This window comes from Choristoneura fumiferana, chromosome 7 (assembly GCF_025370935.1).
Source record: "Choristoneura fumiferana chromosome 7, NRCan_CFum_1, whole genome shotgun sequence".
NCBI classification, from domain to species: domain Eukaryota; kingdom Metazoa; phylum Arthropoda; class Insecta; order Lepidoptera; family Tortricidae; genus Choristoneura; species Choristoneura fumiferana.
This window is the reverse complement of record NC_133478.1, coordinates 17,573,379-17,588,445: the sequence shown is the minus strand read 5'-3', so window position 1 is coordinate 17,588,445 and position 15,067 is coordinate 17,573,379. Positions and strand designations below refer to the sequence as shown.

The window sequence follows — 15,067 nt, the reverse complement described above, 5'->3', positions numbered from 1 at the left end:
GTCGTTAATCTTGGCATACATAAGAATGTATGCCAAGAAAGATCAACCTTGCCACCAATATATAGACCAATAGACATTAACTGGTTGGCCACTCCATACCACCACCACCAAGTTGTACTGAAATGTACATCACGGTCGAGTGTCAAAGTCAAAGCACAGCGAGGGTGTCCCTCAGGGTCACCATTGTAGGTTTGATACGATCGAAAATCGAAATAACTAGAGTCCTGCCTTTCAAACACTCACCTGCCAATCTTGATAATCTTGTCAAACTCTTTAGACTTAGCAGCGAGGGTATCCCTCAAGGTCACCAGACCGGGCATGAGTCGATCCCTTAGTTCCATGGCCACGGCGATGTGCATCGCCGTCGGGTAAGTGTCGTTGGAGCTCTGGGATTTATTGACGTGGTCGTTTGGGTGGACGGGTTCCTTGGATCCGAGCTTGCCTCCCAGGATCTGGATGGCGCGGTTGGCGATTACCTGGAAGGGTTTGTTTTATCGTCAGTCAGGAACCATATTAATTAGTAGGCCATATTAGGTGTTACTTTGCGGAGTTCCATATCAATGAACTTAATATAAACAATTACTTTACTTACCTTACCTTAATAAGATAGAAAGATTTGATCTATGGTCCCGGTCCCGGCCTCTTCGGAGTTTAAGGATTTTTATTTATTTATTATTATATAAATTATCAGGCAGGCAGTTGCAAGCAACTGATAGATGTCTGTATCTAGCTGTTCCATGGTAAGTATTCTTTGTATTGTTAATGTGTTGGTCTAGCCGGTTCTTAAATTGGTTCACATAAGCGATATTACACTTGAAATACACCATGAGCTTTACACGAGGAAACCTGCACCCACCAATTGAAGAAATTGAATGGTGAAGTTCCCAAACAGCACTGGGGCCCGCATGAGAACTGCATTCCAAACCCTTTCAATATGAAAAATGGGAAGTATATAAGCAGAGATGAACTGACGTTACCTCGTTAGTGTTCATGTTGGACTGAGTTCCGGATCCAGTCTGCCAAATGACCAGCGGGAAGTGTCCCTCGCGGTAGAGCTTGCCTGAAATAACGTCATCGCACGCCTGGCAAATGGCGTCCGCTGAAAAAAAGAGAGGAAATGTTTAACTGCTTGGAGAATCATAGAAAGTTACACGAATTAGTTCTGTAGCGGGAGGCAGGTGGTAGGATCTTGTGCAAGGTCCGCCCGGATTGCTACCACCATCTTGCTCGCTAATCCTGCCGTGAAGCAGCAGTGCTTGCACTGTTGTGTTTCGGCGTGGAGAGTAAGACAGCCGGTGAAATTACTGGCACGTGAGGTATCCCATCTTAGGCCTCTAGGTTGGCAACGCGTCTGCAATACCCCTGGTGTTGCAGTTGTTTATTGGCGGTGGTGATCTCTTACGATCAGGAGACCCACTTGCTCGTTTGCCATCCAGTCGAATAAAAAAATATATATACAGGGGTGTTTATCTATCGCGTCAAAGGCGGTAAAGACTATTCTAAGGGGTCTCTCGGTTAAACGTTGAAGAAGTAGGTAACCGACAAACATTTACTTTCGCATTTATAATATTAGTGTTGAGAAAAGGCTTGTCACCGATACTCGTCACTATGTTGAAAATACAGATCTGTTCACTCACGACGCCCACCCACAACTAATTATCAATGTGCACGAGTAAACCTCGTACTTTCACGTTGTCTTAGTGTGCGTGACTGACGGTACGCTTGCGACTGAGGACTCGTTCGAGCTACGCACTCATAGACTTGGCGTACGGATACGGATACGTTTAAAACAATTATAAAATGTGGAGGGGCACGCCTTCGTGAGTGAACAGATCTGTACTAGTGTCGATGACATTGGGCGACCTTCGTCATCCACATCATATTACATCAAGATAAGATTAATGGGTCATGAGCCAATGATATTTAATCTAAACTACCTATTGTAGGAAAGTTAGCCCTGTTCATATACAAGATTAGTGTAAAGAAAGTTCTTACCAAGTTTTTCTCAAGTCCAAACTCGACGTTCACCTTAGCCGCAGCCTTCTTCAGAATACCGAAGGCCACAATCACGGGATACTGGAAACAAAAACAAAATCTTAAAATTCAACACTTTTCGTACCCGAAGACCAGCGCTGGCTCTCTTAGCCTAGCTAGCGTTTTGTGATAGGTACGTACTTACACTGTTTGCCTCGTCTGTCTGTCGTTTCTGTAATTCACTGCCTCGAATAAATGTTTTTTCTTTCTTTCTCTCTTTATTTATTTCTTTCTTTCACTGACGAATCGAAGACTACCCTTGGACTTAGACCGGCCGGCCTAAAAATTCTTTTCTATTGTATGACCAGTAATATTTATTGGGTTTTTGAGGTAAAAACGACGCTAACATACTCTTTGGTATTTGTATTGTTTCAAGATTGGACTTTAACGATATTTGTTTTTCGGAACTATTGGTAACAAAAACCACAAACAATCAAAACACTCCAAACTAATTCTATTTCCGATCAGATCACACCGCGACATATCTAAATGTGGTTTTATATTCTGATACAATATCGCGTGGTCTGTGGTTGCTATGGTCGATTGCAAATTGTTTTGTTATTTGTTTACATTTAATGTGGGAATATAACTGACCTACCACTGACCTTAGAATTGTCACAAACAAAGTCTGTATTTTTTGCATCACCAACACATATTTGGCGATATGATAATGTTTGAATCCTTTTTTAAGCGATCCATGACTAAGAAAAGGTTGATTTCAACAGTTTTGGAAAAGGATTCATAATTTAAACCCTGATGTTAGTCATTAAGACCTAGTCATATGCATATGTTATTTAAAATTGACAATTAAGGTGGCCAAATAAGGCAAGGTGAATTTTATTTTGATTATGGTCTTGTGATGAATTTGTATCGAGCCAACAAAAAACCGAACGTTTCGGAGCTATACAGCCACAGACAGACACTTATAATGCTCGTCGTTTTGCGTGGGGGGGTTAAAAATTAAGTTACTAGATGTACTAAGACAATGAGGGCTATCGTTTTTTTTGTCTCACTAGATGGCGCACTGTTGCGTGAGGTTTTTATGGTGTGGCTTTCAGAGTCTGTTATTACGGGCGTTAAAACAAAGTTTAGATTAAAATCATATTTAAAACACCTTAAAACCGTACCATAAAAATATCCAGCAACCACAGTGTTGCTTAGTCCCATTTTGTTCGAAAAAAAGGGAGGACAAAAGTTTCCAAAAGACAAAACTGTCTCAAAACACAGACATTCATTGCCCGTAGCGCATAATTGCCATAATTAATTTCAGCTAATGCAAAATATTCACATAAAAATTCTAATTATAAATAACCCGCGTAGCTCACCCAAAAAACTATGAGATTTGACATTTCGGAGACCTCACGCTACACTAGCGCCTATAGCGGCGAACTCATTCGCGATAGCCCTCATTAATGCTCTGAGGTTTATTGTCCGCAATTATTCTCCATGAAAAACACCATAAATAAATTACTTGGATTACAATAAATAGAAACGTATATCACATGACATGATGTGATAGTAAAGCCATGAACATGTTGCAATGTAATTCGTCATGTGTACTGAATAGTAAAATCTATTATAAAGCAGTAGAAAGTGGGGCATGGTCTATGGCTAGACGCAATTACAGTGATATACTTAATGCTATTGCTATAGTTATTTATGTTTGGGAATGGAATGGTGTTGTGAAAATTTTCACAGTCAATGATTGATTAGTAAAATTTCCGGGATAATTGACACCGTACAGTCAATATTTATGCTTGTTTGAAGTAAAATTAACGACATTTAGGTAAAGCTAGGTGATGTCGGTAATAATTCAGTAAAAACGAATGAGGCATTGTTTTATAGTGAGAATGGTGACGTCTGTAAACCGTGCATACATATTTAATTACCAATAACTACTCGAAGGTCAACTAATACTGAACTGAGTCTAGATCAAGATTGTTTCTTTGGAATCTTTTTGTATTTTTTAATTCAATTCCAAATTTTTACTTTTACGGTCATCCCGTAAAACCTAAATTGAAAATACAAACTGAAATATAGATGCACAGAAAAACCAGAAAAATAAGACCAACACTGGGAATCGAACCCAGGTCCTCGGTATTCCGTGCCGCGTGCTAGTTTGTATTTTCAATTTAGGTTTTACGGGATGACCGTAAAAGTAAAAATTTGGAATTGAAATAAAAAATACAAAAAGATTCCAAAAAAACAATCTTAATTTGATTGCTTAATAACGACATCTCTTGTCCGGGTGAGCGGTTAGTTCCAATGGAATGCCGAAAGTTTCTCGATGAGGACTACGGCATAGATGTCGCTAGCGTCACTGCTTAAGTGGCTAAATAAGAAACAAAAACAAGCTGAGATATGTGGTGCATAGGAGAAATTCGTGTCTGTGCCGTTGACCAACAGTGGTGTAGCGGTATAGCACGCGGTACGGAATACCGAGGACCTGGGTTCGATTCCCAGTGTTGGTCTTATTTTTCTGGTTTTTCTGTGCATCTATATTTCAGTTTGTATTTTCAATTTGAGTCTAGATCGATCGTGGTTTCTTATATGGCATAGAAACAATAAACACTGACTCAGTGCTTTTCTTTTTCTCTACACCAAAGATTACCCAAAGCCTTATAATTGTCAACGCACTCTGAATCACAATCATTACAAGCTTTTATTTAGTTTCAGCTGTCCCGTTGTCTGTATGTCTGTCTGTTTGTACAATCAAATCATTCAAGTTGAATTTGACCAACTTCCAGTAGTCAGATTGACTTGAAATCCCACTAATATAATAAATGCGAAAGTTTGTAAGTCTGTTTGTTTGTTTTGTTTGTTACTTCATCAGGTCTAAACTGGCTGAACCGATTAAGATGAAATTCGGTATACAGATAGTTTGAGTCACGGGGAAGGACATAGGATAGTTTCCATCCCGGAAAATTTCATAGTTCCAGCGGGATAGTGAAAATCTACGCGAACGGAGTCGCGGGTAACAGGCTAGTTTGGAATACTTCTGTAAATCGCGTGTTGCTAACTACGTTCTTCACATAGTACAAAATAGTATGTGACGAGTGCGTCAACTCGTACATAGTAGTTCCTACAGAATTTCAGCGCTGTCGCAGCACATGCTGAGTCGGCGCCTTTCCGCGGCTGTTCCTCTAGCTAAGTACAATGATTTAGGCTGTAGGTTGTCTGTCTGTCAGTCAGTCAGTCAATTACTTTTCGTTAAGATTACGGGTGACACTCTTACCCGGCCCGGATAATACCAACATGGAAATACCAACCCTGTTTTTCGTGTACACGCCCATAGAAGCTCATGCCAGTTTGTATGGGCATGTGCACAAAAAAAAGGGTCGGTATTTCCATGTCGGTATTATCCGGGCCGGGAAAGAGTGTCACCCAAGATTACCTCACCTTGTATAGCGTGGGAGACACCACATTAGAGATCACTCTCTAGGCGGATGTTAGCTTGCTTAGCGTTATTTAGATCGAACTTTGTTTTTAATTTAGCTTGGTACCGTCCCTCTCACTCTCGTATTAAATAATATTAGCGTCAGCGGGACGGCAAGATTCGAAGTTCGAATTTTGCACTTCGTAGTAGGTATAGGGCCAGAGTACTCACAGGCATACGCTCCTCGATTCCTCCGATGGGGAAATTCATGACAGACCGGACGGTTTGTGCGCCATACAACTTGTCATCCGGCACGTCCAGCTCGCCCATTGTGTCTTTTTCCTTGCGCTGTGGACAAAGTTTTTTTTTATTTGACAACAAAAAAAATATTCTTCATCCACAAAATCAAAAGCAAAACCGTCGGTGCCGCACATTTTCAATTACAATCATTATAAAACTCAGTTTTCTTCAATTGCGAGCAACATTGCATGATTTGTATGAAACTTACTTAAGTATCATTCTTGTTACCTTCTGAATTCTCAAATTCATAACGACTGTAACGTTCTTACAATTTAATTCCGAATTATACCAGCAAAAATCTACAGTCCGCTTTTTATTGAAGACCGCATCCCGAAGAAACTAGAAGACACAAGTTTAGGGAGTTTACACAACAAATATGGCATCAGACTAATATGTTGATATGGCAAATAATTGCAATGGTAGGTATAAATATAGATCTATCTATCCACAATAAGACAGAAAATACTATGCCTATTTATAGTCTCTCGATGTATCTTTTACCTACTTACAAACGTAACAAACACGTAAGTTACAATATCATTAAGTACATGGATTAAAATCTAGATAAGTATTTTATGGAGAACTGTGAATCATATTTTACCGAATAAAACTTGTCCAGAATCTAATTTTGTGGACGAAAGTATTTCGTTCAGGTTTCGGAATGGTTCCGTCTTAAATTTATGTCCATCTATGAAAGAAAATATACAAAAGTATAAAAATATGAGACCGCAAAGGATTGCAGTACCTACTTTTTTGTTTCTACAATATTTGACTCATTAAAAATTAATAAATATAATTATATTTGTCCGAAAAATGATGCTGCAGACCCATAGTGCTGTTAAGAAACTTAAATAGAATTCGAACCAATATTGAATCGGTCGTGGTAAAATAATCGTAAGTATAAGTAAAATACTGAAATTAACGGTATTACAAAATTAAACTATTCAGAAAACTAGATTCATTTAAACTTATCCACAAATGAAATCAACGTATGTTTTCAAACAGGACTTACAGTTCAATTACAATATGTAAATTACCGTAAAACAAACCGCCGTCACAACATCAGTAACACTTACGCAATACGTACCATTTTTACTGGCTTGCCGTCGGTATTCAAGCATATTGTGCACGCCATTTTATCACTCGAAATTTTACAACAAGACCACACAATTTTTAGGAACAAACACGAACAATTTCAAGAGCCGGCAACTGACAGCGCTCCCGCCAAACGAGTGGATTTTTTTTTTATTGCAACTTTTTAAATACAGAACGAGCTCCAGCCAACGACAATCTACTTTTTTTTAATTAAGATTATCGCGAGTTTGCACTTATAATGCCGGTTGCAGACTGAAGAGCAAAAAGTACATTAGTGGAGAATAGTTATTTTAAACTTCAAATGGAAGCAAAACAAGTTTCGGTGCCGGTTAAGAGAAAGGTAAATAACCGGCTGGGGGCCCCACTATCTCCGCCTCGAGATTCTTTAATTTCCACGTATGCAACCGTTTGTGGCAAGAGACAGGCCGAGACTGTGCGAGTGGTCTTGTAAATATTAAGACCAAAACGATAACGTGTTATCAATTTACATATGGTGACCCCCTCCCCTCTTCTAATTTACATTGGCAGCCACATGTTTATTTATAGGAGTCTGATATGATTATAAACTTGCTATGTAAGTTTTGTTTGCTTTGGTTGTTAACAGAAGTACTTATTGTAGTCAACAGATTTTTTTTTATGAAAACTATACCACGCGTGCTTTACTACACATTCGCGTGCTAAGTTTACTTTTTTAATTTTGGTTAGAGTGAAAGTAGCCTAAAAATGCGAACCTAAATAACCATTATCTTAAATTATGCAGAAAGTCAATGAACTGGAATTCCAATTAGAAGGATAAGAATTAATTTGGCAAGCACAAACCTGCATAATAATGTTAACAATATACTTAACGCACAAAACCGCATCAAAACCGATTCAGTAATTTTCGAGTTTTTGTTTTTAACACAAATGCAAAGACAAATAATATGTTACCAAACATTCCGTTGTGGGTTAAAATAAATAAGACTATGTTAAAACCCTGTCTCGATTTTTTTTTTATTCGACTGGATGGCAAACGCGCAAGTGGGTCTCCTGATGGTAAGAGATCACAACCGCCCGTAAACATCTGCAACACCAGGGGTATTGCAGATACTATTGTTTAAGATAGATAAACATATAATTTTATAGTGTCTAGCTCAAAGCTTTGGTAGGCAAAGTGGTGTGTGCTGCAACTTTCACAAGTCAGGATCCCTACATTCCAAAGTAATTGGAAAGCATAAAAATTATGTATTACTGCCATATTTCTAATTTTTTTTTTTTATAATTACACGTTGTTCAATGAAATCCACGATTACAATATAACTGTTGGCAGGTTGGTAGGTTTCGATTTTCTGTTAGTTGGTCGAATTCCCGGTGGTCAAGTTGGTGTGACCTTCTGGCGCGTAAAGCCATAGGGTGGATTAATTTATCTGCAATTCGAGAAACTTTGCCCTTCGCCTTTGGTTCTTCTCTCTGTGTATTTGTATTTTTATTTTTATGTGCAATAAACAGTTAACATACATACATACAAACTTTTTTGTTTTAAAAAGTTTTTTCTTTGTCTTGTAAATGTTGTTTTACAATGCATGCTGTAGCAGTTCCAATTTTTTTTAATTGTCGATTTTTACAATTTTCCTTAGTGCACGGTAGGTACAGTCAACTACAAAGAGATGTACCTATACAAGTTAATCTTACAAAATGATGTATCCCTGCGGATGCCATAATTAAGTAGCCATAGAATGTGACAAACATGGTATCCACAGAACCTGACAGAAACATGTATGCCTCTAATGTGCAATATTTATTTACCCCCCCTACATTTCCAACGTAAATAAAATGGCATACCGAATAGACGATCACACGAAGCATCGCATCGTGGCTTTGCCTGAAAATGGAGTCTCCCCTACAGACATTTCTGCAGAGTTGGGAATTACAGTCAGTATTGAGTAGGTAGGTACTACTTAGACAATATTCTTTATAAGAGGAGTTTGTTAGAAGTGTTCATTAAAATTTGGGTTCTACGATTCCCATACTAAATTAATCCGCGGCGGGCCAGTGCCCTTAGTGTAAGTTTTCGGTTACAAAATACAGTGGAATACAGTGGAACAGTTTGCCCGAGACAGTGATCAGTGCACCTTCAGTGAATACTTTTAAAAACAGACTTGATAAGTACTTTGAAGACAATTACACAAGTGAACAATGATATGCACGCATCAGCTATAAGCTGCCTGTGCATTATAAATAATAATAATAATCTTAATTTGTATGGAAATACGAACATCTCAAACGTCCCGCTAGAGGCGCTGTTCGTGTTTGCATATAAATTGAGATTTTAACGCGAACGCGATCGAGACGTATTTTGTAACCGAAACTTACACTAAGGGTACAGTTTTGTATGGGAAGCGTGCGGTCCGCGCAAGTTTATTGTATTTATAAGTACATTTCATATGTAAAAGTGATACATTTTATTTTCTTTTTTGTTCATTATTTCATCTTCAGTGTGAATTCAAAACTTAAACAATAAACATAAATTATATTTAATGAAAGCATCTTTGTTATATTTTCACCCATCATGCAATCATAATAAAACGTGAGATAGATTTATGCATTGACGTTAGGGTAAGTACTTTTCTCGTGAAGCGTCAGTGTTTTGTTTTGCTGTGGTTTCGCTGGCTCAATATTATAGGGTTCTATGTTTCACTGTTATGGTAATCAAAATTGAACTTCTTGACTACATACTCAAGTTCAAACTTTGATTAACGTAAAAATGTTACATAGAACCCTGTAATAGTGGGCCAACGACTTGTCAAAGATGGTTACATTAATTTGGAACAATGAATGAATAGTTTTTTTTGTCACAATTTATGGATAGATATTAGATTAAGGTTATCAGTATACATTTCAGGGGAAATGTGGGGGATACATAAATACTGCACATTAGAGGCATACATGTTTCTGTCAGGTTTGGTGGATACCATGTTTGTCACATTCTATGGCTAGTTAATTATGACATCCACAGGGATACATCATTTTGTAAGATTAACTTGGATACATCTCTTTGTAGTTGACTGTACACGTTTATGTAAAACTCTATTAAAGTCTGTCTTAGCATGCTTGTGTTAATTACTGTGCATCATAAAATTACGCTAGACGCACATTAATCAACTTAATAAGGTTTATTAAGGTTCCATACATATCTCAAAAATAACAAATTTTAGTATTTTCTTTTAAATAATCCCGCTCCGTGGGAACTATGCACTTTTTTGGAATAAAAACTATTTATTTCTTCCCAGGGTCTCAAACTATGTTTACACCACATTTCATTGAAATCGGTTCAGCAGTTTAAGCGTGAAAAGGTAACAGACAGACATACTTCCGCGTTAGTAATATTAGAAAGTGGGTTTTTGTCAAGCCCCTTTTATTTTAAGGGGTTACTTGAGTCCAACAATAATAGGTACTTTATACAGGTCCAATGACAATGCAATTATTGAGCAACATATCCTCAAAAGCCGTGGTGGCCTAGTGGTTTGACTTATTGCCTCTGAAGCAGAGAATCGTGGGTTCAAACCCCAACTCGCACCTCTGAGTTTTCGAAATTCATGTGCGGAATTACATTTGAAATTTACCACAAGCTTTACGGTGAAGGAAATCATCGTGACAAACCTTCACAAACCTGCGAAGTAATTGAATGGTGCGTGTGAAGTTCCCAATCCGCACTGGGCCCGCGTAGGAACTACGGCCCAACCCCTTTCATTCGGATAGGAGGCCTGTGCTCAGCAGTGGGACGTATAAAGGCTGGGATAATGATGATGATTACGATGATACCCTCAACAAAAAGCAGAAAAAAATTGATTCACAGAAGACTTGTTACTAACAGCATAAGTACTGTTTGAATCGGAATGTTATCCTTTATCAGTTATCACCCTTTGTGTGAAAGAATGTAGTGTAATGAGAACTAACTTTACTTACAATACATACTTATCTTCATGGTATTCAGAAAAGGTAAACACACAAAAGCAATAGGTTGATGGTCCCTATTAACAGTCACATCTCGAACGAGGCCATTTTGTGATTATTGTGCTAAAAACAAATATAAAACAGTATATTTGACTTTGGCGCAATTATTGCAGATCAGACGCTGTTACTATACTTGGTTTGGATAAGTATTTAACTAAATGTAAACAAACTTCAACTGCCTGATTTGGTACATTCAAGGATTTTAAACATTTTATTGTAATATAAATATAAAATAATAAATATCACGGGACAATTCACACCAATTGACCTAGTCCCAAAGTAAGCTTAGCAAAGCTTGTGTTATGGGTACTAAGCAACGGATAAATATAATTATATCCATAGAGACATACTTAAATACATATTAAACACCCAAGACCTGAGAACAAACATTCATATTTTTCATACAAATATCTGCCCCGACACGGGAATCGAACCCGGGACGTCAAGCTTCGTAGTCAGGTTCTCTAACCACTAGGTCGTCAAACTAGACTAGACTAGTGTATACTAGTGTATTACAATACAGAAATGTAAATGTTTAGATAGTTTAATGGGGGAATTTCAATATTTAAGACACCAACTGACGTTGTTTTGTTTACATTTAGTAAAGTATGTTTAGATAGTGATGGGGGAATTGTAATGATATCACATCTCATCCTACAACCAAGACTCGTTGTTTTGTTATTTTTGATTATTTAAATAACACCTGAATATTTACCTAACCAAGTATAAAAGTAGTTTCAGTGATAATATTTAAATTTAAACATGAAATGTATGCCTGCTCACATTCATCCTACTCTTGTTTGAACAGGGTAGCCAAGCTTTTCTCAAGCCAATTTTGCTTGTTTGCTTATTTGCGAATGATTATACACGCAAACTATACTAATTCATCCATATTTATACTAATATAAATGCGGAACTGTCTCAAATCACTGTACCAATCCAGACATTATTTGGTATGGAGATAGTTTGAGATCCTGGGAAAACATAAAAAGTTTTGATATTAAGCAAGTTGAAAGATTTTTATATCAAGTACAGAAAGAGTAAATAAATAAATTGCTCCCACAGGTTAGCAATGAACAAATCATTCTTAGATGGAGTCGCAAGACTCAAAAGCAACATCAAGTGTTGTAATAAAGTTCTGATTTTATTAGCACAAAAAGAAAAAAGAAAAATATCCGGTTGTGATTTTGGCTGTCCTGTGGCAATTCTACACTTTCTGGGTAGAAATGTGTAACTATGTGGAATTAATACTTGTTTTGATTTTGGCAGCATTGGGATAGTTTATCACAACTGCTAATGACTCTTGTTAAGCCGAGTTTAGACTTGCAAGAAAAATTGTGCAAGTTGCATTACATTGAGAGGCCGTAAAGGCAATGAGTTTGTATTGGTCAATCGAGTGCCGCTATGTAATACAACTTGCACTATTTTTTTTCGCATTTCTAAACTCAGCTTTAGTAGCTAAGTCCATATTGTGTTGGACGATTTAATAATTAATTCTAATAAAACCAAGAACCTACTTAAAATATTATTCAAGGCTAAAACTGCAGAGTAAACTAGGGGGTACTTAATTACAGATTAGGTTAGTTTATTGGTATACTGTAAGACCTTTTGAAAAAATCTTCAAAACAATATTCATCATCATCATCATCTCAGCCTATGTACGTCCCACTGCTGGGCACAGGCCTCCTCTCAGATCAAGAGGGCTTGGGCCATAGTTCCCACGCGGGCCCAGTGCGGAAAACAATATTGCATTGGGGCTTCCAAGAACAGGGATTACACTTTCTTAAAAGGCCATCAATGGACCAATGACTCCTTGAGTAGTTGGTACTCATGGGCCATGGTGATCATTTCCCATAAGAGCCTGGTTGCTTGCCTCACTTTCCCAATAAAAAAAAAATCTATCACACCTATGTCTTGCTCTAATTACACATCTACATTGTCATTTTGAGTATAGGTACTATTTGAGAATTACAGGTTTATATAAAAGGTAGTTAATAGAGTACAGTCAGTTCAGATTGAGGTCTTATCATTATCATTATGATTATCAGTACCCAATAAATATTTCAGTGTAGGTCTCTTCTAGTGCATAATTAAACTATTACAGTGTTTTATAACTAACTATTAAATTATTATAGATACTGGCAATGCATCTTTTTGTTAATCTTAAAACTTAACGCACAAATTTGGGTAAGGCTGGGCTAAAAAGAGCAGGGAAGCAAAATTTGGTCAAAAGTTGACGCAAAATATGTATTTTTCATTATGAACTTTCAAGACTAAATATCGCAAAACACAAGCCACAATATTGTTCATTCTATTTTTATATGTACTAATTATGGATTAGATCGTAAAGAAAATTTATAAAACTATAGTTTCGACTTGTATTTGCAAACATTTTGAAAGAAGAGTTGTTTTTGATCTAATATTTCACTTCAGGTAACCTTAAACATATGTATGGAAGAATACTGTTATAACGCGATTTCCTATTGTATTATGGTTCTAAGAAACTATCAAAACATAAGAAATACCGGCAATTTAGAAAATACTATATATAGGACTACCCAATTTGTCAATGTACAGTAAGTATATCGATTATGCAACTTACCGCTAAGACTTTCGCTGTAGTGAAATTCCGCTGATCCATGAGGCGGACAACGCATCGTAAGTTTTTGGATGAATTAATTAGGGCAGAAGATACCTTGAACATGGACACAGCCATGATTTTATAAATGTAAACTTTAATTTCCCTAAATTCTTAACTTATAATATGAAATCTGACATTTGCTTTGCTGACAGATTCGTTTTTTTTTCCCAAGTTTGATTGGTCGAAAATACAAATTGTTAGTTCACTCATTTGATCATTTCTCTATGGAAATTTATCATTCGTTCTTTTGGGATGCCAGCTTGGAAACTAATTAATAAGATTATGAAATAATTGCCTCAATATTTGATCATAACATTGTTGTTATATATACATCAAAACTACAAATAAATTATGACAGACAATTGATAAATACTTTTTCAATGTTCGTGACAAAAAACATAGTTCAATTTTTGGTTCTCTCATAGACAATTTTTATTTCAGAACGCATCTTACTACAGTGCTGCCTCTAGTGGCGCATTTAGTTACTACGTCTTCGCCTCGGCCGTGTTCGGCTTTTCTCGGCTCAGTCACGCCTAGACTCGTTCGAAAAGGGAAACCAATTCATTCCACGGCGATGAACGACGACTGATGCTCTTGTCGTGGACTCATTGTGCAAACGGTCTCCTCACCTCGAACTAGGATTTTTATAAGTATAATGTTGTGATTTTAGTCGTCAGTAGTGGTGTTAAGTGTTTGCATTATAATTAACGGTGAAATAACGAAGAATTGTGTTCAGTGGTGCAATAGTGTTTGCAGTTCTATACCAATCGTGGATTCCAAAGGATTGTTGCTATAATCGAGAGATTATCAAATAACAAGGTAAGTTTTAGTTTAGTTTAGTGCTACAGTTCAGTGCGAAACGTAGGTACGCGTAACGCGTGGCGTGAATATTGGAATGGCTTCCGAACATCGACTCGCGTGCGCGATAATGGCTGACTTCTCCGTTCTCCGTATCTCGAATGCAGTCGTAGTTACATCGAATACGCTGAGGTACTTCGTAATAGTAGTGCTAGTGATTATTGTGTAGTTTTTGTGTCGGTTCGCGCGCGTAGGCGGTTAGATTAGGTCGAGTGGGTGGGCAGGGGAATGCAGCGAAGTCAACAAACGAAACTACGACCGGTCGTGGTGCGTTGCGTTAGGTAGCTATAAGCTAGGTAGGCGGCGCTCCGACTCCGCTGCGACCGTGCCTGGCGTGCATCGGCCACAAGGCGGGCAGCGGATCGATCGAGCCGCGTCCGAGCGGCCCCAGCTTTAACTTGCTGTTTGTTTGCAGGTCTCAGCCAGCTGTCGGCAAACTATGATAGCGCCCTTCACAAACTTATGATCAACTAAGCGACCAGTTTGCGATTTGAAGCCCCGGTTATTCCGTCATGGAGATCCTGTGAGTATTCGTAATCGGTGTACCATCGGTGTATTTAGTTCATCCAGTGTTTATGTTTTTATCGTTGCCACGTTGACTCCCCCGTTACGAGCATGCCATATCGCACTTTTGTTTTATTCCTTCCCCCTGTCTGATAATGCTGAGGCTTTCGTCGGCGTGACCTGTACCAGAGCACTGACCGCGTCGCAGTCGCCCGTGGCCGAACATTCCAACTACCAACCTATTTTTGGCCGGTTCATTGATTGAA

The 15,067-nt window shown here is 37.9% G+C and overlaps 3 protein-coding genes across 4 annotated transcripts in view; 1 reads left to right on the top strand and 2 right to left on the bottom strand.

Annotated features, from left to right (window-relative positions):
• LOC141429795 (fumarate hydratase, mitochondrial-like) overlaps positions 1-13,607 on the bottom strand; it is a 22,924-nt gene extending 9,317 nt beyond the window's left edge. The window contains exons 1-2 of the mRNA XM_074090337.1: positions 13,401-13,607; positions 5,642-5,758 (exon numbers count right to left, since the gene is read on the bottom strand). Coding sequence (XP_073946438.1) covers positions 5,642-5,758; positions 13,401-13,514 — 231 coding nt within the window. The 5' untranslated portion in view covers positions 13,515-13,607. The remainder of the gene's footprint in view (positions 1-5,641; positions 5,759-13,400) is intronic.
• On the bottom strand, positions 210-1,881 carry LOC141429862 (fumarate hydratase, mitochondrial-like). The gene is made up of 3 exons (XM_074090422.1): positions 1,854-1,881; positions 978-1,099; positions 210-476 (listed from the first exon to the last, which is right to left on the bottom strand). Exons 1-3 carry the CDS (start codon positions 1,879-1,881, stop codon positions 240-242), a joined length of 387 nt encoding a protein of 128 aa, XP_073946523.1. The 3' UTR covers positions 210-239.
• Positions 13,608-13,933: 326 nt separating the features above from the next.
• The window catches only part of PlexA (plexin A), a 457,831-nt gene continuing 456,697 nt past the window's right edge, over positions 13,934-15,067 (top strand). The window contains exons 1-2 of one of the 2 annotated variants that reach the window (XM_074090336.1): positions 13,934-14,258; positions 14,713-14,820. In XM_074090336.1, the coding sequence (XP_073946437.1) occupies positions 14,810-14,820 (11 nt within the window). In that variant the 5' untranslated portion in view covers positions 13,934-14,258; positions 14,713-14,809. The remainder of the gene's footprint in view (positions 14,259-14,712; positions 14,821-15,067) is intronic. The other variant, XM_074090335.1, reaches the window with a different exon arrangement.